This window comes from Coregonus lavaretus (assembly GCF_964263955.1).
Source record: "Coregonus lavaretus genome assembly, chromosome: 25".
Lineage (NCBI taxonomy): Eukaryota > Metazoa > Chordata > Actinopteri > Salmoniformes > Salmonidae > Coregonus > Coregonus lavaretus.
The window spans coordinates 43,661,269-43,688,890 of record NC_140012.1 but is presented as its reverse complement, the minus strand read 5'-3'; the positions used below and the strand labels follow the sequence as shown (position 1 = coordinate 43,688,890).

General features: G+C 43.3%; 1 protein-coding gene across 1 annotated transcript in view; it reads right to left on the bottom strand.

Annotated features, from left to right (window-relative positions):
• The window catches only part of pde10a (phosphodiesterase 10A), a 132,331-nt gene that overhangs the window by 6,335 nt on the left and 98,374 nt on the right, over positions 1-27,622 (bottom strand). Inside the window, exons 13-21 of the mRNA XM_084141418.1 lie at positions 23,436-23,622; positions 22,145-22,287; positions 20,494-20,577; positions 15,270-15,420; positions 13,979-14,134; positions 11,772-11,944; positions 5,990-6,101; positions 5,282-5,362; positions 4,551-4,639 (exon numbers count right to left, since the gene is read on the bottom strand). Coding sequence (XP_083997544.1) covers positions 4,551-4,639; positions 5,282-5,362; positions 5,990-6,101; positions 11,772-11,944; positions 13,979-14,134; positions 15,270-15,420; positions 20,494-20,577; positions 22,145-22,287; positions 23,436-23,622 — 1,176 coding nt within the window. The remainder of the gene's footprint in view (positions 1-4,550; positions 4,640-5,281; positions 5,363-5,989; positions 6,102-11,771; positions 11,945-13,978; positions 14,135-15,269; positions 15,421-20,493; positions 20,578-22,144; positions 22,288-23,435; positions 23,623-27,622) is intronic.

Sequence of the window (27,622 nt, the reverse complement as noted above, 5' to 3'; positions counted from 1 at the left end):
GTGTAGTCCATGTAATATATGGTGTGTGTAGTCCATGTAATATATGGGTTGTGTAGTCCATGTAATATATGGTGTGTGTAGTCCATGTAATATATGGGTTGTGTAGTCCATGTAATATATGGTGTGTATAGTCCATGTAATATATGGTGTGTAGTCCATGTAATATATGGTGTGTGTAGTCCATGTAATATATGGTGTGTAGTCCATGTAATATATGGTGTGTGTAGTCCATGTAATATATGGGTTGTGTAGTCCATGTAATATATGGTGTGTGTAGTCCATGTAATATATGGTGTGTAGTCCATGTAATATATGGTGTGTGTAGTCCATGTAATATATGGGTTGTGTAGTCCATGTAATATATGGTGTGTGTAGTCCATGTAATATATGGTGTGTGTAGTCCATGTAATATATGATGTGTAGTCCATGTAATATATGGTGTGTGTAGTCCATGTAATATATGGTGTGTGTAGTCCATGTAATATATGGTGTGTAGTCCATGTAATATATGGTGTGTAGTCCATGTAATATATGGTGTGTAGTCCATGTAATATATGGTGTGTGTAGTCCATGTAATATATGGTGTGTAGTCCATGTAATATATGGTGTGTGTAGTCCATGTAATATATGGTGTGTAGTCCATGTAATATATGGTGTGTAGTCCATGTAATATATGTTGTGTGTAGTCCATGTAATATATGGTGTGTGTAGTCCATGTAATATATGATGTGTGTAGTCCATTTAATATATGGTGTGTGTAGTCCATGTAATATATGGTGTGTGTAGTCCATGTAATATATGGTGTGTAGTCCATGTAATATATGGTGTGTAGTCCATGTAATATATGGTGTGTATAGTCCATGTAATATATGGTGTGTGTAGTCCATGTAATATATGGTGTGTAGTCCATGTAATATATGATGTGTGTAGTCCATGTAATATATGGTGTGTAGTCCATGTAATATATGGTGTGTGTAGTCCATGTAATATATGGTGTGTAGTCCATGTAATATATGGTGTGTAGTCCATGTAATATATGATGTGTGTAGTCCATGTAATATATGATGTGTAGTCCATGTAATATATGGTGTGTAGTCCATGTAATATATGATGTGTGTAGTCCATGTAATATATGGTGTGTAGTCCATGTAATATATGGTGTGTAGTCCATGTAATATATGGTGTGTGTAGTCCATGTAATATATGGTGTGTGTAGTCCATGTAATATATGGTGTGTAGTCCATGTAATATATGATGTGTGTAGTCCATGTAATATATGGTGTGTAGTCCATGTAATATATGGTGTGTGTAGTCCATGTAATATATGGTGTGTGTAGTCCATGTAATATATGGTGTGTGTAGTCCATGTAATATATGGTGTGTGTAGTCCATGTAATATATGGTGTGTGTAGTCCATGTAATATATGGTGTGTAGTCCATGTAATATATGGTGTGTGTAGTCCATGTAATATATGATGTGTAGTCCATGTAATATATGGTGTGTGTAGTCCATGTAATATATGGTGTGTGTAGTCCATGTAATATATGGTGTGTAGTCCATGTAATATATGGTGTGTGTAGTCCATGTAATATATGATGTGTAGTCCATGTAATATATGGTGTGTGTAGTCCATGTAATATATGGTGTGTAGTCCATGTAATATATGGTGTGTAGTCCATGTAATATATGGTGTGTGTAGTCCATGTAATATATGATGTGTGTAGTCCATGTAATATATGGTGTGTAGTCCATGTAATATATGGTGTGTAGTCCATGTAATATATGGTGTGTAGTCCATGTAATATATGGTGTGTGTAGTCCATGTAATATATGATGTGTGTAGTCCATGTAATATATGATGTGTGTAGTCCATGTAATATATGGTGTGTATAGTCCATGTAATATATGGTGTGTAGTCCATGTAATATATGATGTGTGTAGTCCATGTAATATATGGTGTGTAGTCCATGTAATATATGGTGTGTAGTCCATGTAATATATGGTGTGTAGTCCATGTAATATATGATGTGTGTAGTCCATGTAATATATGGTGTGTGTAGTCCATGTAATATATGGTGTGTGTAGTCCATGTAATATATGGTGTGTGTAGTCCATGTAATATATGGTGTGTAGTCCATGTAATATATGGTGTGTGTAGTCCATGTAATATATGGTGTGTGTAGTCCATGTAATATATGGTGTGTGTAGTCCATGTAATATATGGTGTGTGTAGTCCATGTAATATATGGTGTGTGTAGTCCATGTAATATATGGTGTGTGTAGTCCATGTAATATATGGTGTGTGTAGTCCATGTAATATATGGTGTGTAGTCCATGTAATATATGGTGTGTGTAGTCCATGTAATATATGATGTGTAGTCCATGTAATATATGGTGTGTGTAGTCCATGTAATATATGGTGTGTGTAGTCCATGTAATATATGGTGTGTAGTCCATGTAATATATGGTGTGTGTAGTCCATGTAATATATGATGTGTAGTCCATGTAATATATGGTGTGTGTAGTCCATGTAATATATGGTGTGTAGTCCATGTAATATATGGTGTGTAGTCCATGTAATATATGGTGTGTGTAGTCCATGTAATATATGATGTGTGTAGTCCATGTAATATATGGTGTGTAGTCCATGTAATATATGGTGTGTAGTCCATGTAATATATGGTGTGTAGTCCATGTAATATATGGTGTGTGTAGTCCATGTAATATATGATGTGTGTAGTCCATGTAATATATGATGTGTGTAGTCCATGTAATATATGGTGTGTATAGTCCATGTAATATATGGTGTGTAGTCCATGTAATATATGATGTGTGTAGTCCATGTAATATATGGTGTGTAGTCCATGTAATATATGGTGTGTAGTCCATGTAATATATGGTGTGTAGTCCATGTAATATATGATGTGTGTAGTCCATGTAATATATGGTGTGTGTAGTCCATGTAATATATGGTGTGTAGTCCATGTAATATATGATGTGTAGTCCATGTAATATATGGTGTGTAGTCCATGTAATATATGGTGTGTAGTCCATGTAATATATGGTGTGTAGTCCATGTAATATATGGTGTGTGTAGTCCATGTAATATATGGTGTGTAGTCCATGTAATATATGGTGTGTAGTCCATGTAATATATGATGTGTGTAGTCCATGTAATATATGGTGTGTGTAGTCCATGTAATATATGGTGTGTAGTCCATGTAATATATGGTGTGTAGTCCATATAATATATGGTGTGTAGTCCATGTAATATATTGTGTGTAGTCCATGTAATATATGGTGTGTGTAGTCCATGTAATATATGGTGTGTAGTCCATGTAATATATGGTGTGTGTAGTCCATGTAATATATGGTGTGTAGTCCATGTAATATATGGTGTGTAGTCCATGTAATATATGGTGTGTAGTCCATGTAATATATGGTGTGTAGTCCATGTAATATATGGTGTGTAGTCCATGTAATATATGATGTGTAGTCCATGTAATATATGGTGTGTGTAGTCCATGTAATATATGATGTGTAGTCCATGTAATATATGGTGTGTAGTCCATGTAATATATGGTGTGTAGTCCATGTAATATATGGTGTGTAGTCCATGTAATATATGGTGTGTGTAGTCCATGTAATATATGGTGTGTGTAGTCCATGTAATATATGGTGTGTGTAGTCCATGTAATATATGGTGTGTGTAGTCCATGTAATATATGGTGTGTGTAGTCCATGTAATATATGGTGTGTAGTCCATGTAATATATGGTGTGTAGTCCATGTAATATATGACGTGTGTAGTCCATGTAATATATGGTGTGTGTAGTCCATGTAATATATGGTGTGTAGTCCATGTAATATATGGTGTGTGTAGTCCATGTAATATATGGTGTGTGTAGTCCATGTAATATATGGTGTGTGTAGTCCATGTAATATATGGTGTGTGTAGTCCATGTAATATATGGTGTGTGTAGTCCATGTAATATATGGTGTGTGTAGTCCATGTAATATATGGTGTGTAGTCCATGTAATATATGGTGTGTGTAGTCCATGTAATATATGGTGTGTAGTCCATGTAATATATGGTGTGTAGTCCATGTAATATATGGTGTGTGTAGTCCATGTAATATATGGTGTGTAGTCCATGTAATATATGGTGTGTGTAGTCCATGTAATATATGGTGTGTAGTCCATGTAATATATGGTGTGTATAGTCCATGTAATATATGGTGTGTGTAGTCCATGTAATATATGATGTGTGTAGTCCATGTAATATATGGTGTGTGTAGTCCATGTAATATATGGTGTGTAGTCCATGTAATATATGGTGTGTGTAGTCCATGTAATATATGGTGTGTAGTCCATGTAATATATGATGTGTGTAGTCCATGTAATATATGGTGTGTAGTCCATGTAATATATGGTGTGTGTAGTCCATGTAATATATGATGTGTAGTCCATGTAATATATGGTGTGTGTAGTCCATGTAATATATGGTGTGTAGTCCATGTAATATATGATGTGTTTTGTATGTTACTTACTTGCAGGCTTGTAGAAGAGGGCTAGACGGGGGGAAGAGCTCAGATAATGTAGTATAACATGGGAGGGCAACAGCATTGTAGAACCCCACCTAGAGAAACAGAGGAGGATAATGACAACAGCTAGGTAGAACCCCACCTAGAGAAACAGAGGAGGATAATAACAACAGCTAGGTAGAACCCCACATAGAGAAACAGAGGAGGATAATGACAACAACTCCTGTCACGTGAATTTCTATCTCTAATTCGACCTAAGCTTGAATCATTACCAGAGGTTGTAAAGCTCTGGTTTTAATCATCAATGATTCAAGGTCCACAATCCACAAGTAATTATCAGTAAATTTTATTTAAGGAGAGCTCTGGGGCCAAAGGCACAAACATACTGTTTTTATACCCCTTGATAAACAAAGACACTATGCTCCTCCCACCTTTCTTAAACAGTTCCCGCCTTCCCCCTTGAATGGTTAGTAACGCCCCTTCTGTTAGTGGGTTGACACTACATGATAATTCTAACATTTATACTGTGTTTGGGGTGAAATTCTTTAGTCATTATTCTTAAAATCCAAATTAATCTAACAACTCCCCTTCACAGATCTGATGGGACTGGATGGGAAAGAAATATGGAAACTATGTGGAGTGGAGCTGTTGTCGTTTAAACCATTGTTTTCCACCTACACCGGTCTCAGATCAGTAAAGGGGAGTGGACAAGGGCAGAGGGGAGGTGAAGTTCTGACCTGCCCCTGAGGAACCTCTTCCTTCTTATCTCTGTCCATCATAGGGATGGGCTGCATACCTATCTTCTTCATCTCATCCCCCTGGAGAGGAGAGGAGGAGAGGAGGAGGAGAGGAAGAGGAGAGGAAGAGGAGGAGGAGAGGAAGAGGAGGAGAGGAAGAGAGGAGAGGAAGAGGAGGAGGAGAGTAAGAGGAGAGGAGAAGAGGAAGAGAGGAAGAGGAGAGGAAGAGAGGAGAGGAAGAGAGGAAGAGAGAAAGAGAAAGAGGAAGAGGAAGAGGAAGAGAGGATGTAGAATGGAGGAGGTTATTGAGACCAAAAGGACAAAGCATAGTGACACCTGATGATATTTTGAGTACTATGATTAATTCCTTTGTCATAATCCATTCATTCATAATTTATTCATAATTAATTAATTGATTAACTCTTTAAAACAGCAGTACTGTAGTACACTCTTAGAAAATAAGGTTCAACCTAGAACTATAAAGGGTTCGGTCCCCATAGGAGAACCCTCTGAAAATAATGTTTTTTTTTGTTCCAAGTGGAACCCTTCCACTAATACAAGGACTTGGAACCCTTTCAACACTAAAAGGTTATAAGGAGAACGTTTTTCACCACCAAAGGGTTCTACCTGGATCCTAAAAAGGTTCTCTTTCGGGGACAAACAAAGAACCCTTTTCTTCTAAGAGTGTAGTGAATTATACTACTGTACCTCGGCCCAGAACTCAGCGTAGATATCATTGGCCGTGAGTCGCGTGATTGACCACAGCTTGGTAACGGAACACAGGTCACATGCTGTCATCATCAGACCAATCACACGGTCCCTGGGGAAAGAGAAGTATTTGTTTTTATGTATGTATTATTTATATCTACAGTGCATTCAGAAACTATTCAGACCCCTTGACATTTTCCACATTTTGTGACGTTACAGCCTTATTCTAAAATTGATGAAATTATTTTTTTCCCTCCCCAATCTACACACAATACACCATAATGACGAAGTGAAAACAGGTTTTTAGAAATTTTTGCACATTTATAAAAAAACTCAAACAGAAATACCTTATTTACATAAGTATTCAGACCCTTTGCTATGAGACTCAGGTGCATCCTGTTTCCATTGATCATCCTTGAGATGTTTCTACAACTTGATTGGAGTCCACCTGTGGTAAATTCTATTGATTGGACATGATTTGGAAAGGCACACACCTGTCTATTTAAGGTCCTACAGTTGACAGTGCATGTCAGAGAAAAAACCAAGCCATGAGGTCGAAGGAATTGTCCGTAGAGCTCCGAGACAGGATTGTGTTGAGGCACATATCTGGGGAAGGGTACCAAAACATTTCTGCAGCATTGAAGGTCCCCAAGAACACAGTGGCCTCTATCATTCTTAAATGGAAGAAGTTTGGAACCACCAAGACTCTTCCTAGAGCTGGCCGCCCGGCCAAAATGAGCAATCGGGGGAGAAGAGCCTTGGTCAGGGAGGTGACCAAGAACCCAATGGTCACTCTGACAGAGCTCCAGAGTTCCTCTGTGGAGATGGGAGAATCTTCCAGAAGGACAACCATCTCTGCAGCACTCCACCAGTCAGGCCTTTATGGTAGAGTGGCCAGACGGAAGCCACTCCTCAGTAAAAGGCACATGACAGCCCGCTTGGAGTTTGCCAAAAGGCACCTAAAGGACTCTCAGACCATGAGAAACAAGATTCTCTGGTCTGATGAAACCAAGATTGAACTCTTTGGCCTGAATGTTAAGCGTCACGTCTGGTGGAAACCTGCCACCATCCCTACGGTGAAGTATGGTGGTGGCTGTGGGGATGTTTTTCAGCGGCAGGGACTGGGAGACAGGATCGAGGGAAAGATGAACAGAGCAAAGTACAGAGAGAGATCCTTGATGAAAACCTGCTCCAGAGCGCTCAGGACCTCAGACTGGGGTGAAGGTTCACCTTCCAACAGAACAACGACCCTAAGCACACAGCCAAGACAACGCAGGAGTGGCTTCGGGACAAGTCTCTGAATGTCCTTGAGTGGCCCAGCCAGAGCCCGGACTTGAACCCGATCGAACATCTCTGGAGAGACCTGAAAATAGCTCATCCAACCTGACAAAGCTAGAGAGGATCTGCAGAGAAGAATGGGAGAAACTTCCCAAATACAGGTGTGCCAAGCTTGTAGCGTCATACCAAAGAAGACTCAATGCTGTAATCGCTGCCAAAGGTGCTTCAACAAAGTACTGAGTAAAGGGTCTGAATACTTAAATAAAAGTCCTATTTCAGTTTTTTATTTTTAATACATTTGCTAAAATGTCCAGAAACCTGTTATTGCTTTGTCATTATGGGGTATTGTGTGTAGATTGATGAGGGAAAAAAGCTATTTAATCCATTTTAGAATAAGGCTGTAACGTAACAAAATGTGGAAAAAGTAAAGGGGTCTGAATATTTTCCGAATGGACTGTATTTTCCAGATGCATCAGAATGAGTGCAGATGTAAGTACACTCACCTCTGTCATCATGAAGTGCTTTGAGATCATATCACCTCTACCTTACCTGCCACCCTAGACCCACGTCAATTTGCTTACCGCCCCAATAGATCAAAAGACTATGCAAACGCCATCACTCTTCACACTGCCCTATCCCATCTGGACAAGAGGAATACCTATGTAAGAATGCTGTTCATTGACTATAGCTCAGCATTCAACACCATAGTACCCTCCAAGCTCATCACTAAGCTCGAGGCCCTGGGTCTGAACCTCGCCCTGTGCAACTGGGTCCTGGACTTCCTGACGGGCCGCCCCAAGGTGGTGAAGGTAGGAAACAACACCTCCACTTCGCTGATCCTCAACACAGGGGCCCGACAAGGGTGCGTGCTCAGCCCACTCCAGTACTCCCTGTTCACCCATGACTGCGTGGTCAAAGACGCCTCCAACTCAATCATCAAGTTTGCAGACAACACAACAGTAGTAGGCCTGATTACCAACAATGACGAGACCACCTACAGGGAGGAGGTGAGGGCTCTGGGAGTGTGGTGCCAGGAAAATAACCTCTCACTCAACGTCAACAAAACAAAGGAGATGTTTGTGGACTTCAGGAAACAGCAGAGGGTGCACCCCCCTATCTACATCGACGGGACCGCAGTGGAGAAGGTGGAAATCTTCAAGTTCCTTGGCGTACACATCACTGACAAACTGAAATGGACCACCCACACAGAAAGTGTGGTGAAGAAGGCGCAACAGAGCCTCTTCAACCTCAGGAGGCTAAAGAAATTTGGCTTGGCACCTAAAACCATCACAAACTTTTACAGATGCACAATTGAGAGCATCCTGTCGGGCTGTATCAACGCCCTGTACGGCAACTGCACCACCCGCAACAGCAAGGCTCTCCAGAGGGTGGTGCGGTCTGCCCAACGCATTACCGGGGGCAAACTACCCGCCCTCCAGGACACCTACAGTACCCGATGTCACAGGAAGGCCAAAAATATAATCAAGGACATCAACCACCCGAGCCACTGCCTGTTCACCCCGCTATCATCCAGAAGGTGAGGTCAGTACAGGTGCATCAAAGCTGGGACCGAGAGACTGAAAAACAGCTTCTATCTCAAGGCCATCAGACTATTAAACAGCCATTACTAGCACATTAGAGGCTGCTGCCTATAGACAAAGACTAGAAATCACTGGCCACTTGAAGAAATGGAACACTAGCCACTTTAATAATGTTTACATATCTTGCATTACTCATCTCATATGTACAGTGTGGGAAAAAAGTATTTGATCCCCTGCTGATTTTGTACGTTTGCCCACTGACAAAGACATGATCAGTCTATAATTTTAATGGTAGGTTTATTTGAACAGTGAGAGACAGAATAACAACAAAAAAATCCAGAAAAACGCATGGCATAAATGTTATAAATTGATTTGCATTTTAATGAGGGAAATAAGTATTTGACCCCCTCTCAATCAGAAAGATTTCTGGCTCCCAGGTGTCTTTTATACAGGTAACGAGCTGAGATTAGGAGCACACTCTTAAAGGGAGTGCTCCTAATCTCAGTTTGTTACCTGTATAAAAGATACCTGTCCACAGAAGCAATCAATCAATCAGATTCCAAACTCTCCACCATGGCCAAGACCAAAGAGCTCTCCAAGGATGTCAGGGACAAGATTGTAGACCTACACAAGGCTAGAATGGGCTACAAGACCATCGCCAAGCAGCTTGGTGAGAAGGTGACAACAGTTGGTGCGATTATTCGCAAATGGAAGAAACACAAAATAACTGTCAATCTCCCTCGGCCTGGGGCTCCATGCAAGATCTCACCTTGTGGAGTTGCAATGATCATGAGAACGGTGAGGAATCAGCCCAGAACTACACAGGAGGATCTTGTCAATGATCTCAAGGCAGCTGGGACCATAGTCACCAAGAAAACAATTGGTAACACACTACGCCGTGAATGACTGAAATCCTGCAGCGCCCGCAAGGTCCCCCTGCTCAAGAAAGCACATATACATGCCCTTCTGAAGTTTGCCAATGAACATCTGAATGATTCAGAGGAGAACTGGGTGAAAGTGTACCAAAATGGAGCTCTTTGGCATCAACTCAAATCGCCGTGTTTGGAGGAGGAGGAATGCTGCCTATGACCCCAAGAACACCATCCCCACCGTCAAACATGGAGGTGGAAACATTATGTTTTGGTGGTGTTTTTCTGGTAAGGGGACAGGACAACTTCACCGCATCAAAGGGACGATGGACGGGGCCATGTACCGTCAAATCTTGGGTGAGAACCTCCTTCCCTCAGCCAAGGCATTGAAAATGGGTCGTGGATGGGTATTCCAGCTTTGACAATGACCCAAAACACACAGCCACAGAAGCACATTAAGGTCCTGGAGTGGCCTAGCCAGTCTCCAGACCTTAATCCCATAGAAAATCTGTGGAGGGAGCTCAAGGTTCGAGTTGCCAAACGTCAGCCTCGAAACCTTAATGACTTGGAGAAGATCTGCAAAGAGGAGTGGGACAAAATCCCTCCTGAGATGTGTGCAAACCTGGTGGCCAACTACAAGAAACGTCTGACCTCTGTGATTGCCAACAAGGGTTTTGCCAAGTACTAAGTCATGTTTTGCAGAGGGGTCAAATACTTATTTCCCTCATTAAAATGCAAATCAATTTATAACATTTTTCTGGATTTTGTTGTTGTTATTCTGTCTCTCACTGTTCAAATAAACCTACCATTAAAATTATAGACTGATCATGTCTTTGTCAGTGGGCAAACGTACAAAATCAGCAGGGGATCAAATACTTTTTTCCCTCACTGTATATACTGTATTTTATACTACTCTACTGTATCTTAGTCCATGCCGCTCTGACATCGCTCGTCCATATATGTATATATTCTTAATTCATTCCTTACTTTGATTTGTGTGTATTGGGTATATGTTGTGAAATTGTTAGATATTACTTGTTAGATATTACTGCACTGTCGGAGCTAGAAGCACAAGCATTTCGCTACACCCGCAATAACATCTGCTAAACACATGTATGTGACCAATACAATTTGATTTGATTTGAGATGTCCCCTGACTCTATTAGTCTTTTTTGACTGTCGTGCTGCTGACCCAAACCACCATGATGCTGACCCAAACCACTGTGATGCTGACCCAAACCACCATGATGCTGACCCAAACCACCGTGATGCTGACCCAAACCACCGTGATGCTGACCCAAACCACCGTGATGCTGACCCAAACCACCGTGATGCTGACCTAAACCACTGTGATGCTGACCCAAACCACCGTGATGCTGACCCAAACCACTGTGATGCTGACCTAAACCACCGTGATGCTGACCCAAACCACCGTGATGCTGACCCAAACCACTGTGATGCTGACCCAAACCACCGTGATGCTGACCCAAACCACCGTGATGCTGACCCAAACCACTGTGATGCTGACCTAAACCACCATGATGCTGACCCAAACCACCATGATGCTGACCCAAACCACCGTGATGCTGACCCAAACCACCGTGATGCTGACCCAAACCACTGTGATGCTGACCCAAACCACCATGATGCTGACCCAAACCACCGTGATGCTGACCCAAACCACCGTGATGCTGACCCAAACCACCGTGATGCTGACCCAAACCACTGTGTGATGAAATTGTTTTCTCTTCACATTGCCCTGTTTAGCAAGGTTTAGCAACTATGGTGGATATGTAACCATGGCAGCTCAGTACGGTTCCAGCAACTATGGTGGATGTGTAACCATGGCAGCTCAGCACGGTTCCAGCAACTATGGTGGATGTGTAACCATGGCAGCTCAGTAAGCTTGGTCTGATTTGGCTTGGTTCAGTTCAGCTCTTTAGTGTGAAAGCTCTTATCTAACCTCTGACCTGTGTCGGTGGTTGTTGAGGTCCAGTGTGTGTGTGTGTGTGTGTGTGTGTGTGTGTGTGTGTGTGTGTGACCACTAACCTGTGTCGGTGGTTGTTGAGGTCCAGTGTGTGTGTAACCTCTGACCTGTGTTGGTGGTTGTTGAGGTCCAGTGCTCCCGTGGTCAGTAGCTCAGCTAGCTGTTTGCGGTTGCCAAAGTAGAGCGCCAGGTCTGTAGCGATGATGGCCTTGTGGATGACTTCTAGCACCTGCTCGTACTCACTGGAAGTCAGGTTGGAGAAAATATTGTGCCCTTCCAGCTATGGGAAACAAAGAGATCAATAAATAGCAAAAGCTCCGCTTATGAGGCGTTTGGCTCAGCTGGACTTAGGTGGGATAGCCAGAGTGCACATCCTGAGGCGTTGGGGGTAGTTAGGGATACTTCTCAGGGCTGGGGTCAATTCAATAAGTAAACTGAACTTCCAATTTAAAGGCTATCTATTTTCAATGACTTAAAAGTAAAAGCTATTATTTTAAATGTTTTTTTCCACTTTTGAAGTTTTAAATTAAAATTACTTATTGAATTAACTACCTTAATTCGAATTGACCCCAACCCTGATACTTCAGAGGACAAGGATTCAGGGAACATGATCATCATCTACCAATGATAAGGATTTGAATTGGGAGGTGACACAGGTTAATAACAATGTTTGTGTGAGTGTGTGGTGTAACAGTGTGTGGAGTAACAGTGTGTGGAGTAACAGTGTCCGGGAAGCCATGATTAGCGGTTCAGGAGTCTTATGGCTTGGGGGTAGAAGCTGTTAAGAAGCCTTTTGGACCTAGACTTGGCGCTCAGGTACCGCTTGCCGTGCGGTAGCAGAGAGAACAGTCTATGACTAGGGTGGCTGGAGTCTTTGACCATTTTTAGGGCCTTCTTCTGACACCGCCTGGTATAGAGGTCCTGGATGGCAGGAAGCTTGGCCCCAGTGATGTACTGGGCCGTACGCACTACCCTCTGTAGTGCCTTGCAGTCGGAGGCCGAGCAGTTGCCATACCAGGCGGTGATGCAACCAGTCAGGATGCTCTCGATGGTGCAGCTGTAGAACTTTTTGAGGATCTGAGGACCCATGCCAAATCTTTTCAGTCTCCTGAGGGGGAATAGGCTTTGTCGTGCCCTCTTCATAACTGTCTTGGTGCGTTTGGACCATGATAGTTTGTTGGTGATGTGGACACCAAGGAACTTGAAGCTCTCAACCTGTTCCACTACAGCCCCTTCAATGAGAATGGGGGCGTGCTCTGTCCTCCTTTTCCTGTAGTCCACAATCATCTCCTTTGTCTTGCTCACATTGAGGGAGAGGTTGTTATCCTGGCACCACACGGCCAGGTCTCTGACCTCCTCCCTATAGGCTGTCTCATCGTTGTCGGTGATCAGGCCTACCACTGTTGTGTCGTCGGCAAACTCAATGATGGTGTTGGGGTCGTGCCTGGCCATGCAGTCATGGGTGAACAGGGAGTACAGGAGGGGACTGAGCACGCACCCCTGAGGGGCCCCCGTGTTGAGGATCAGCGTGGAAGATGTGTTGTTACCTACCCTTACCACCTGGGGGCGGCCCGTCAGGAAGTCCAGGATCCAGTTGCAGAGGGAGGTGTTTAGTCCCAGGGTCCTTAGCTTAGTGATGAGCTTTGAGGGCACTATGGTGTTGAACACTGAGCTGTAGTCAATGAATAGCATTCTCACATAGGTGTTCCTTTTGTCCAGGTGGGAAAGGGCAGTGTGGATTGCAATAGAGATTGCATCATTTGTGGATCTGTTGGGGCGGTATGCAAATTTGAGTGGGTCTAGGGCTTCTGGGATAATGGTGTTGATGTGAGCCATGACCAGCCTTTCAAAGCACTTCATGCCTACAGAGGTGAGTGCTACGGGTCGGTAGTCATTTAGGCAGGTTATCTTAGTGTTCATGGGCACAAGGACTATGGTGGTCTGCTTGAAACATGTTGGTATTACAGACTCAGTCAGGGACATATTGAAAATGTCAGTGAAGACACTTGCCAGTTGATTAGTGCATACTCGGAGTACACGTCCTGGTAATCCGTCTGGCCCCGCGGCCTTGTGAATGTTGAGTGTTAATTACCCCATAGTGTTACATTTGAGTAACACTTGCAAGCGTAATGCGGTGTTAATTTGTTACATTACAGAGTGTTACATTAACACTCAAAATGTAAGATTATAATCAGAGTACGTTTTACACTCTGTAGAGGGGGACCATATGTGATCTGAGGTAGTGGTAAAATGTAGTGTGATAAAACAATTAAAATGAAAAGTGTATGTGTGTGTGTGTGTGTGGTAGTCTTACCTGCAGGATGGATAGAGTCTGGGAGAAGTGGTGCTGCTCCATAGTAGACGAGCTATACAGGGCAGCTAGAGGATGGTCAAACTTCTGAAGGTAGGTGTTACTGTAGCCTCGATGGTCCAGATCATGACATAGACAGGCTATCAGCAGACCCTTCTTCTGTTGATGGAGGAGAATGGGGGAGAGAGAGAGAGAGAGAGGATGGGGAGAGAGAGAGGATGGGGGAGAGAGAGAGGATGGGGGAGAGAGAGAGGATGGGGGCGAGAGAGAGGATGGGGAGAGAGAGAGGATGGGGAGAGAGAGGATGGGGGAGAGAGAGAGGATGGGGGAGAGAGAGAGGATGGGGGAGAGAGAGGATGGGGAGAGAGAGAGGATGGGGGAGAGAGAGAAGATGGGGGAGAGAGAGAGGATGGGGGAGAGAGAGGATGGGGAGAGAGAGAGGATGGGGGAGAGAGAGAGGATGGGGGAGAGAGAGAGGATGGGGGAGAGAGAGAGTATGGGGGAGAGAGAGAGGATGGGGGAGAGAGAGAGGATGGGGGAGATATATGATGGGGGAGAGAGGATGGGGGAGAGAGAGGTGATGAGGGAGAGAGGATGGGGGAGAGAGAGGGGATGGGGGAGAGAGGATGGGGGAGAGAGAGGATGGGGGAGAGAGAGAGAGGATGGGGGAGAGAGGATGGGGGAGAGGGGATGGGGTAGAGAGGATGGGGGAGAGAGAGGGGATGGGGGAGAGAGGATGGGAGAGAGAGGGGATGGGGAGAGAGAGAGGATGGGGGAGAGAGAGAGGATGGGGGAGAGAGAGGATGGGGGAGAGAGGGAGGATGGGGGAGAGAGGGAGGATGGGGGAGAGAGGGAGGATGGGGAGAGAGAGGATGGGGGAGAGAGAGAGGATGGGGGGAGAGAGAGGATGGGGGAGAGAGAGAGGATGGGGGAGAGGATGAGGAAGAGGTAGAGAAACAGCAACATGATTAGACCCAACCAGAAAAGTGAAAGCAATTACATCAACTGATTCTTAACAGCGTTAGGGTCAATTCCATCTCAATTCAGGAAGTAAACTGATGTTCTTTATATGACTGAATTGGAATGGAATTGACCGCAACCCTCTTTCTGAACCTTGTTTTATTTGAACTCTTGACTGACTGTGTTTTTGACAAACTGATGGACTGACGGACAGACAGACAGACAGACAGACAGACAGACAGACAGACAGACAGACAGACAGGCAGGCAGGCAGGCAGGCAGGCAGGCAGGCAGGCAGGCAGGCAGGCAGGCAGACAGACAGACAGACAGGCACCTCTATCTCAGTGAAGATGCCAGTGGTCTTCTGCAGTATGACGTACATACAGTGAGCCACGTTCACCGCGTGTTTCCAGTTGTGGTAGGGAACACGCCGATAGTTCTTCCTCACAGACATAGTGAACCTGCACAACTTCTCCAACTCAAAACTAGAGGGAGGAGGGTGGGGGAAAGAGAGAGAGAGGGGAAAGAGAGCATGGGGGAGAGGTAGGGAGAGTGAGAGTGAGAGAGGATGGGGGAGAGGTAGCAAGAGGTTGGGGGAGAGGTAGGGAGAGAGAGAGAGAGAGAGAGAGAGAGGATGGAGAACGAGAGAGAGAGAGCAACATGATTAGACCAAATCATGAGAAAAGTGAAAGCATGGATGTCATCAACTGATTCTAAACAGGGTTAGGGTCAATTCCATCTCAATTCACTCAAGGGAAGGGGAGGGGAAAGAGAGGGGGAGAGAGAGAGAGAGAAGGTCTGAGGTCATCTGCCTTTGTCCTAAAGAGCAGGAACCCAGACTTCATCAAAGAAATCGGAAATACAGACACTGTCATCCTATAAGAAAAATGGTATAGAGGAGACGGACACACTGGTTGCCCTCTACGCTACATAGAGGTGGTAGTCCCATCCACGAGAGCTGGTCCACCAAACTACCAGGTGTGAAACAGGGAAGAGACTCAGGGGGTATGCTAATTTGGTATAGAGCCGACCTAATCCACTCTATTAAATTAGTCAATACAGGAACATTTTACATCTGGCTAGAAATAAAAAATGTCCTCATGTGTGCTACCTATATCCCCCCACTAGAATCCCCATACTTTAATGAAGACAGCTTCTCCATCCTGGAGGGGGAAATCAACCATTTCCAGGCCCAGGGACATGTACTAGTCTGTGGTGACCTAAATGCCAGAACTGGACAAGAACCTGACACTCTCAGCATACAGTGTTTTGCAAAAGTATTCATCCCCCTTGGCGTTTTTCCTATTTTGTTGCATTACAACCTGTAATTTAAATGGATTTTTATTTGGATTTCATGTAATGGACATACACAAAATAGTCCAAATTGGTGAAGTGAAATGAAAAAAATAACTTGTTTCAAAACATTATTTAAAAAAAATAACGGAAAAGTGGTGCGTGCATATGTATTCACCCACTTTGCTATGAAGCCCCTAAATAAGATCTGGTGCAACCAATTACCTTCAGAAGTCACATAATTAGTTAAATAAAGTCCAACTGTATGCAATCTAAGTGTCACATGATCTCAGTGTATATATACACCTGTTCTGAAAGGCCCCAGAGTCTGCAACACCACTAAGCAAGGGGCACCACCAAGCAAGCGGCACCACCAAGCAAGCGGCACCATGAAGACCAAGGAGCTCTCAAAACAGGTCAGGGACAAAGTTGTGGAGAAGTACAGATCAGGGATCGGTTATAAAAAAATATCCGAAACTTTGAACATCCCACGGAGCACCATTAAATCCATTATTAAAAAATTGAAAGAATATGGCACCACAACAAACCTGCCAAGAGAGGGCCGCCCACCAAAACTCATGGACCAGGCAAGGAGGGCATTAATCAGAGAGGCAACAAAGAGACCAAAGATAACCCTGAAGGAGCTGCAAAGCTCCACAGCGGAGATCGGAGATTGGAGTATCTGTCATTAGGACCACTTTAAGCCGTACACTCCACAGAGCTGGGCTTTATGGAAGAGTTGCCTGAAAAAAGCCATTGCTTAAAGAAAAAAATAAGCAAACACGTTTGGTGTTTGCCAAAAGCCATGTGGGAGACTCCCCAAACATATGGAAGAAGGTACTCTGGTCAGATTAAACTAAGATTGACCTCGTGGCAGCATCATGCTGTGGGGATGTTTTTCATTGGCAGGGACTGGGAAACTGGTCAGAATTGAAGGAATGATGGATGGCGCTAAATACAGGGAAATTCTTGAGGGAAACCTGTTTCAGTCTTCCAGAGATTTGAGACTGGGACGGAGGTTCACCTTCCAGCAGGACAATGACCCTAAGCATACTGCTAAAGCAACACTCGAGTGGTTTAAGGGGAAACATTTAAATGTCTTGGAATGGCCTAGTCAAAGCCCAGACCTCAATCCAATTGAGAATCTGTGGTATGACTTAAAGATTGCTGTACACCAGCCGAACCCATCCAACTTGAAGGAGCTGGAGCAGTTTTGCCTTGAAGAATGGGCAAAAATCACAGTGGCTAGATTTATAGAGACATACCCCAAGAGACTTGCAGCTGTAATTGCTGCAAAAGTTGGCTCTACAAAGTATTGACTTGGGGGGGGTGAATAGTTATGCACACTCTTGTTTCACAATAAAAAATATTTTGCATCTTCAAAGTGGTAGGCATGTTGTGTAAATCAAATGATACAAACCCCCAAAAAATCAATTTTAATTCCAAGTTGTAAGGCAACAAAATAGGAAAAATGCCAAGGGGGGGTGAATACTTTCGCAAGCCACTGTAACTATCCAAAACGGAGATGTGTGGGATAAACCTCTCCAATCATTTCGGCTCTATAACAAAGAACAAACAGCAAAAACGGATACATGAACAATTACAAATCTTAGAATCAGCTACTAACGACTACCAGAACCCACTGGATTGTCCAATTACATTAAATGAACTACAGGACAAAATACAAACCCTCCAACCCAAATGGGCCTGTGGTGTTGATGGTATCCTAAATGAAATGATAAAATATACAGACCACAAATTCCAATTGGCTATACTTAAACTATTTAACATCATCCTCAGCTCTGGCATCTTCCCCAATATTTGGAACCTAGGGCGGCAGGTAGCTTAGTGGGTAAGAGCGTTGTGCCAGTAACCGAAAGGTCGCTGGTTCTAATCCCCGAGCCGACTAGGTGAAAAATCTGTCGATGTGCCCTTAAGCATGGCACTTAACCCTAATTGCTCCTGTAAGTCGCTCTGGATAAGAGCGTCTGCTAAATGACTAAAATGTAAATGAACCAAGGACAGATAACCTCAATCCACAAAAGTGGAGACAAATTTGACGCCAATAACCACCGTGGGATATGCATCAACAGCAACCTTGGGAAAATCCTCTGCATTATCATTAACAGCAGACTTGTACATTTCCTCAGTTAAAACAATGTACTGAGCAAATGTCAAATTGGCTTTTTACCAAATTACCGTACGACAGACCACGTATTCACCCTGCACACTCTAATTGACAAACAAACTCAATTTGGCATGAGGGTCTGCTATACAAATTGATGGAAAGCGGTGTTGGGGGAAAAACATACAACATTATAAAATCCATGTACACAAACAACAATTGTGCAGTTAAAATTGGCAAAAAACACACATTTCTTTCCACAGGGCCGTGGGGTGAAACAAGGATGCAACTTGAGCTCCACCCTCTTCAACATATATATCAACAAATTGGCGAGGGCACTAGAACAGTCTGCAGCACCCGGCCTCACCCTACTAGAATCTGAAGTCAAATGTCTACTGTTTGCTGATGATCTGGTGCTTCTGTCCCCAACCAAAGAGGCCTACAGCACCTAGATCTTAAGCACAGATTCTGTCAGACCTGGGCCCTGACTGTAAATCTCAGTAAGACAAAAATAATGGTGTTCCAAAAACGGTCCAGTTGCCAGGACCACAAATACAAATTCCATCTAGACACCGTTGCCCTAGAGCACACAAAAAACGATACATACCTCGGCCTAAACATCAGCGCCACAGGTAACTTCCACAAAGCTGTGAACGATCTGAGAGACAAGGCAAGAAGGGCCTTCTATGCCATCAAAAGGAACATAAAATTCGACATACAAATTAGGATCTTGCAAGAAATACTTGAATCAGTTATAGAACCCATTGCCCTTTATGGCTGTGAGGTCTAGGGTCTGCTCACCAACCAAGAATTCACAAAATGGTTCAAACACCAAATTGAGACTCTGCATGCAGAATTCTGCAAAAAATATCCTCAGTGTACAATGTAAAACATCAAATTATGCATGCAGAGTAGAATTAAGCCGATACCCGCTAATGATCAAAATCCAGAAAAGAGCCGTTAAATTCTATAACCACTTAAAAGGAAGTGATTCCCAAACCTTCCATAACAAAGCCATCACCTACAGAGATATGAACCTGGAGAAGAGTCCCCTAAGTAAGCTGGTCCTGGGGCTCTGTTCACAAACACAAACAGACCCCACACAGCCCCAGGACAACAACAACACAATTAGACCCAACCAAATCATGAGAAAACAAATAGATAATTACTTGACACATTGAAAATAATTATCAAAAAACAGCGCAAACTAGAATGCTATTTGGCCCTAAACAGAGAGTACACAGTGGCAGAATACCTGACCACTGTGACTGACCAGAAATTAAGGAAAGCTTTGACTATGTACAGACTCAGTGAGCATAGCCTTGCTATTGAGAAAGGCCGCCGTATGCAGACCTGGCTCTCAAGAGAAGACAGGCTATGTGCACACTGCCCACAAAATGAGATGGAATCTGACCTGCACTTCCTAACCTCCTGCCAAATGTATGACCATATTAGAGACACATATTTCCCTCAGATTACACAGACCCACAAAGAATTCGAAAACAATTCCAATTTTGATAAACTCTCATATCTATTGGGTGAAATACCACAGTGTGCCATCACAGCAGCAATATTTGTGACCTGTTGTTCACAAGAAAAGGGCAACCAGTGAAGAACAAACACCATTGTAAATACAACCCATATTTATGTTTATTTATTTTCCCTTTTCGCACATTGTTACAACACTGTATATAGCCATAATATGACATGTGAAATGTCTCTATTCCTTGTAATGTTTACTGTACATTTTTTATTGTTTATTTCACTTTTGTTTATTATCTATTGAACTTGCTTTGGCAATGGGAACATTTGTTTCCCATGCCAATAAAGCCCATTGAATTGAGAGAGAGAGAGAGAGAGAGAGAGAGAGAGAGAGAGAGAGAGAGAGATCTTGGGAGGGATGGAGAAGTAGGTCAAGTATTGTAGAGGTATAGTATTTATCCTGTCCTCAGATTAAGATCAAAGCATTTATAAGTGAAATCTATAGGTATACTGCATAATACTAAGTTAATTTATCTTACAGAGTCTATGGGTAAATATGACTAAGTTAATTTATCTTGTAGAATCTATGGGTAAATATGACTAAGTTAATTTCCCTGACGACAAGCAGCTGTAAATGTCCCAGAGGGCCTGTACGTACCTGGTCTCTCCACATGAGTTGTGGACCATGTAAACAAAGACAGCTGGCCACAGCTCCTCAAACTGACTAATGTCAAAATGAAACCTGGAGGAGGGAGGGAGAGAGGGAAGGAGGGAGGGAGAGAGGGAAGGAGGGAGAAGGGAAGGAGGGAGAGAGGGAAGGAAGGAAGGAGGGAGGGAAGGAAGGAGGGAGAGAGGGAAGGAGGGAGAAGGGAAGGAGGGAGAGAGGGAAGGAAGGAAGGAAGGAAGGAGAGAGGGAAGGAAGGAGGGAGAGAGGGAAGGAAGGAAGGAAGGAGGGAGGGAAGGAAGGAAGGAAGGAGGGAGAGAGGGAGCATCTTAGATTATCATCGCCTGCAGTGTGTGTGTGTGTGTGAGAAAGAGAGAGAAGCAATAGCTGGGCTGAAACACACACACTTGCGGGGCAGGACCCCTTCCTTCCTGCTCTGGACATTCTCTCCTGTCTGTCCTCCTGTCCTCCTGTCTGTCTGTCTGTCTGTCTGTCTGTCTGTCTGTCTGTCTGTCTGTCTGTCTGTCTGTCTGTCTGTCTGTCTGTCTGTCTGTCTGTCCTCCTGTCTGTCTGTCCTCTTGTCTGTCTGTCCTCCTGTCTGTCTGTCTGTCTGTCCTCCTGTCTGTCTGTCTGTCTGTCTGTCCTCCTGTCTGTCTGTCCTCCTGTCTGTCTGTCCGTCTGTCTGTCTGTCTGTCTGTCTGTCTGTCTGTCTGTCTGTCTGTCTGTCTGTCTGTCCTCCTGTCTGTCTGTCCTCTTGTCTGTCTGTCCTCCTGTCTGTCTGTCTGTCTGTCCTCCTGTCTGTCTGTCTGTCTGTCCTCCTGTCTGTCTGTCCTCCTGTCTGTCTGTCTGTCTGTCCTCCTGTCTGTCTGTCCTCCTGTCTGTCTGTCTGTCTGTCTGTCTGTCTGTCTGTCTGTCTGTCTGTCTGTCTGTCTGTCTGTCCGTCCGTCCGTCTGTCTGTCCTCCTGTCCTCCTGTCTGTCTGTCCTCCTGTCTGTCTATCTGTCTGTCCTCCTGTCTGTCTGTCTGTCTGTCTGTCTGTCTGTCCTCCTGTCTGTCTGTCTGTCTATCTATCTATCTATCTATCTATCTATCTGTCTGTCTGTCTGTCTGTCTGTCTGTCTGTCTGTCTGTCTGTCTGTCTGTCCTCCTGTCTGTCTGTCTGTCTGTCTGTCTGTCTGTCCTCCTGTCTGTCTGTCTGTCTGTCTGTCTGTCCGTCCTCCTGTCTGTCTGTCTGTCTGTCTGTCTTCCTGTCTGTCTGTCTGTCCTCCTGTCTGTCTGTCAGTCTGTCCTCAAGAAGAGAGCTGGCTGGCACTCAGATCTGGACTGTGTCTACGTGAGGGCCGTCTCTCTCCCTTTCTTAGAGACAGACATGGGTCCCAAAAGCATTTATTTCCTTTCAAATACTTTGATCATTTGATTAAGCCTACCAGATTGGCAGGGTTTCACGTTTTGGACCATTCTATTGGTTCCATTGTGTCCAACAAGCTCAATCAAGCCCAATTGTAAATATTTGAAAGAAAACAAATACTATTTTAACCCAGGTCTGCTCGGATAAACATGGCTGGGGATCAGAATACTATAAGAGCTAGGTTAAGGTGTATGAACACATTGGGATGATCTCTTAGGGTTAGAGTTATGCCACTCACAGTTCTATCTCTTTGTATAGGGGCGTAGGCAGGTCCAGCTGTGTGAGGGTTTTCCACTCCTCTGATGTACAGATACTGTGGTAGGACAACTTCTCCATGGTTACCCTGTAGATACACTCAGAGTGCCTGATCCGGTGGTACATCTGGACAGACAGAGACAGACAGACAGACAGACAGGTAGACAGAGACAGACCGTTAAAAAATGGACCATTCTCTTTCTCTTGCCGTTGCAGTTGGGAGTCATATCGTTCCCCCGTCCTTGGCAGCAAAGCCTCTCTCTCTTCTCCTTTTCCCCATGTCCTCTCCTCCCCTCAGTCTCTCTCCTCTCGTCTCTTGTCTCTCTTTATCCCCTCTCTCCCTCCCCTCAGTCTCTCTCCTCTCTTTTTCTCCCCTCTCCCTCCCCTGTCTCTCTCCTCTCTCTTTCTCCCCTCTCTCCCTCCCCTCAGTCTCTCTCCTCTCTCTTTCTCTCCTCTCCCTCCCCTCAGTTTCTCTCCTCTCTCTTTCTCCCCTCTCCCTTCAGTCTCTCTCCTCTCTCCCCCTCTCTCTTCTCCGCTCCTCTCTCTTCCTCTCCTCCTTCTGACTCCCCCTCTAATGCGACACACTTGCGCAGGAGCTTGCGTCATCATGTTACTTTTAAAATTGATGAGGCACGTTAATATTTTAACACCCCAAGACCCTCCCCCGCCAACCGCTGCCATCCTCCCAGCTGGGGGATTTATGTTGAACAGTAATTCACGCCTCCTGCCTTTAGGTGTGTGTGTGTGTTAGTGTGTGTGCGTGTGTATGTGTGTCTCTGTGTGTGTGTGTGTGTGTACCTTTAGGTAAGTCACTTTGGCTGGCTGGATCTCCTGATTTATCTGTTATGGTGGAAGGGACGTGGAGGGAAGGTGTTGGGGGTTTGGTGTCTGCGTGCGTACAGCCTGGCTGTCCTACCCCAGATGTTTAACAACGTCTTGGGGACACATAGCTCAAAGACATGTCAGGAGTGTTGGTCCCAGCAGGCTTTTGGGGCTGGACTGAGCTAAATAGTCAAGCTTTAGTCATTCTGATTCATGATTTCCCAAGCTTTTACTGTCTCTAATATTGGCCTTTGATGTGTCGGTTAACTGTGCAGTACAGAGTTGAGGAGTCAATTCTTAAGTGGATTGAGAATCGCTGATTTTAATGGAAAGAGAAACTCTCAGATTTGTACTGGAGTATCCTGAATGTCATATATGTGGCTTGTTTTGTCTAACACAAAATAAAATACATTTTGATAAAAAATATATATTAAAAGAGACAAAACACTGACGTTGGCACAGTGCAAGGCTAGAGCACAGAAGACGGCGAACATCTTGAAGTTGTTCTCGTCTGTTTTGGTGAAGGCACTTCCACTCAGCTTGTTAACCATCTGTACGACCCCTATTACGGTCCCCCTGGAAACAATGGGCATGCATAGGATGTTCCGCGTGGTGTAGCCTGTATAGAGGTCCACCTCTCTGTGAAGAGAAAAGAATGGGGTTAAAAGTAGACTTTGGACAAAAAACGCAAAAATAACAGCACACCCAATTTCTGTTAGAAAATTGAGAAAGGGGCGGAGTTGGACCGTTTTTTTTTTTTATGCCCAAAGTCGACCTTAAAATGTATCCCAGCATTCATCTTGACATGATGCCATTGTTTATTCATTAGGCTTATATTCCAGTAAACTATATACATCAAAGCTAAGGCTGAACTCCTGTCTCCTGAGTGGCGCAGTGGTCTAAGGCACTGCATCGCAGTGCTAACTGTGCCACTAGAGATCCTGGTTCGAATCCAGGCTCTGTCGCAGCCGGCCGCAACCGGGAGACTCATGGGCGGTGCACAATTGGCCTAGGGGAGGGAATGGCCGGCAGGGATGTAGCTCAGTTGATAGAGCATGGTGTTTGTAACGCCAGGGTTGTGGGTTCGTTTCCCACGGGGGGCCAGTATAAAAAATATATATATATTCACTAACTGTAAGTCGCTCTGAATAAGAGCGTCTGCTAAATGTAAAATGAACTGTATTATAAAAAGGCTACAGTTAGACCCGAGTAGCAAGGTTCCACATCTCTTATGGAAATACATCTATGTTTACATTGACAATAAGCATAAGACTTGGCAAGACAGCACAAACAGATCTGGAATCAGGCTAGGTGAATGATCATAGGACTTGGCAAGACAGCACAAACTGATCTGGGATCAGGCTAGGTGAATTACCATAGGACTTGGCAAGACAGCACAAACTGATCTGGGATCAGGCTAGGTGAATTACCATAGGACTTGGCAAGACAGCACAAACTGATCTGGGATCAGGCTAGGTGAATGACCATAGGAATTGGCAAGACAGCACAAACAGATATGGGATCAGGCTAGGTGAATGACCATAGGACTTGGCAAGACAGCACAAACAGATCTGGGATCAGGCTAGGTGAATGACCATAGGACTTGGCAAGACAGCACAAACAGATCTGGGATCAGGCTAGCACCTGACTACTCTGAGGCAGACCTGGGCATAAAATAGTTGTATTTTGTAGTTTATTTTAAAATACCAACTTTTCAAATACTCAAGATAGTCAAATATAGTTTATATAGAGTTTACACTAAAAGGCAACTAGTTTCTTTGATATTCAAATACGGGTCTCAGGAAAACAAATAATTTGTGAAAGTATTTTGAATACCTCTCAGAAAACCAAATCATATTTAATGGTATTTGAATATACGAAAGTTATTTGAAAACAAAAAATATATATATATATATGTATTTGATGGCTGCCAAAATACTGTATTTCATGAAGAACCAAAAACTACAACAGTTAGTTGAATTAGTCTACATATTTACCATAAGCGCATGGTTTTACAGGGCTCTTAGATATGAGTCTTACAACAATCCCCCCGAGTTAGACAGGGCTTAGACTCCTATGGGTTAATGTAGCCCATAGCTAGAATTACATATATGAGGGACAATCACCTCAGCAATAGAGTAGACCGTTTCAGCAGCTTCAAAATGACGTAACACGTATATTTTCATAATACGTGAGACATAAGGTAATACAGCAACACTTGACCTCAAGTAGCTCAGTTGGTAGAGCATGGCGCTTGCAACGCCAGGGTTGTGGGTTCAATTCCAACGGGGGGGCAGTATGAAAAATGTATGCACCATCTAACTGTAAGTCGCTCTGGATAAGAGCGTCTGCTAAAATGACTAAAAATGTAAATGTAAGTTCTTATATATGTGTAGTAACTTTGTGAGTATTACAATAGCAACAATGTTGTTACACAGGACTTTGGAAATTGCTTTATAATTGCATATTAATGGAGTTATTAAATAAATTATTTGGATTATAATTACCCAAGGCATTTAAACTGGAACAACCATTTCAGTAATGGGTGCCAAAAATCAAAATAACTGATTGGATTAGTTTAGATTTTTTTTGTTGTGTGTGGTATGAGATTAATCAATCAATCAATATATTCATGCACAAACATAGATATTGAAACAAACAATTCTTAAAATCAACCTGCAATAGAGCAGGCTGGGAAATATGTTAATGATAGGCATGGTTTTGGTTCACAGTGATGTGTATGAGTTTCAGGCCCCCGTATTTGGGTTAAAATAGGTCCTCAAAATAAGGCATTATGAAATACATATGGTGTTAAATATATTATTATAACACTTCATATTACACTTCATATTATTATAAGACTTCAGTGTGGCTTTTGACGTTATCGAGCATAGTCTGCTGCTGGAAATGTGTTATGGCTTTACACCCCCTGCTATATTGTGGATAAAGAGTTACCTGTCTAACAGAACACAGAGGGTGTTCTTTAATGGAAGCCTCTCAAACATAATCCAGGTAGAATCAGGAATTCCCCAGGGCAGCTGTCTAGGCCCCTTGCTTTTTTCAATCTTTACTAATGACATGCCACTGTAAAGCCAGTGAGTCTATGTATGCGGATGACTCAACACTATACACGTCAGCTACTACAGCGACTGAAATAACCGTAACACTTAACAAAGAGCTGCAGTTAGTTTCAGAATGGGTGGCAAGGAATAAGTTAGTCTTAAATATTTCAAAAACTAAAAGCATTGTATTTGGGACAAATAATTATCCTAAACCCTAAACCTCAACTAAATCTTGTAATGAATAATGTGGAAAATTAGCACTTTGAGGTGACTAAACTGCTTGGAGTAACCCTGGATTGTAAACTGTAGCTAAGATGGGGAGAAGTCTGTCTATAATAAAGCGCTGTTCTGCCTTCTTAACAACACTATCAACAAGGCAGGTCCTACAGGCCCTAGTTTTGTCGCACCTGGACTACTGTTCAGTCGTGTGGTCAGGTACCGCAAAGAGGGACCTCGGAAATTACAATTGGCTCAGAACAGGGCAGCACGGCTGGCCCTTAAATGTACATGGGTAGCTAACATTTACGGTATGCATGTCAATCTCTCATGGCTCCAAGTGGAGGAGAGATTGACTTCATCACTACTTGTTTTTGTAAGAAGTGTTGACAAGCTGAATGCACCGAGCTGTCTGTTTAAACTACTAGCACACAGCTCGGACACCCATGCATCCCCCACAAGACATGCCAGAAGTCCAGAACAGACTATGGGAGGTGCACAGTACTACATAGAGCCATGACTACATGGAACTCTATTCCACATCAGGTAACTGATGCAAGCAGTAGAATCAGATTTTTTAAAAAGATACAAATACACCTTATGGAACAACGGGGACTGTGAAGAGACACACACACAGGTACAGACACACGCATACAAACGCTAACACACGCATTCTACACACATGTACATTGTAATATTGTTGTATGGTGGTATTTTACATTTTGTATTGTAGATATGTAGTGGTGTAATAATGTTATATGATGTACTGTTTTATCTTTAGTTTTATCTGTAATGTAAGTGCTTTAATGTGTTTGAACCCCAGGAAGAGTAGTTGCTGCCTTGGCAATTGGGATCCCTAATAAATACAAATACAAATATATATATAACATCTCACTTGGTGAAATCCATAGGACCAAAAATGTATGAATGCAACAACCATGTCTCTGTCACTAACAAATACAGTCATGGGTGGTAACTCCACAATTTACTGGAAAGGCACTCTGGGAAATATTTTAATAAGGCTTTATGCTAAGCAGTGTGTTATTATTGTCTATATGGGCCAACAGACTCCACAATATAATAATATGCCATTTAGCAGACGCTTTTATCCAAAGCAACTTACAGTCATGTGTGCATACATTTTTACGTATGGGTGGTCCCGGAGATCGAACCGTTACAAGTGCCATGCTCTACCAATTGAGCTACAGAGGACCACCAATGTCAGTGTTGATTTAACACTCTGTGTTATTTTTAATAACACTGGAGAATTTGCTGTGTAAGCATCCAACTTGCTGTTTACAATTGGCTTTGAATTACTATGCAGTATTTTCATATATGAATTACAGTTTTCAACCTTTTCA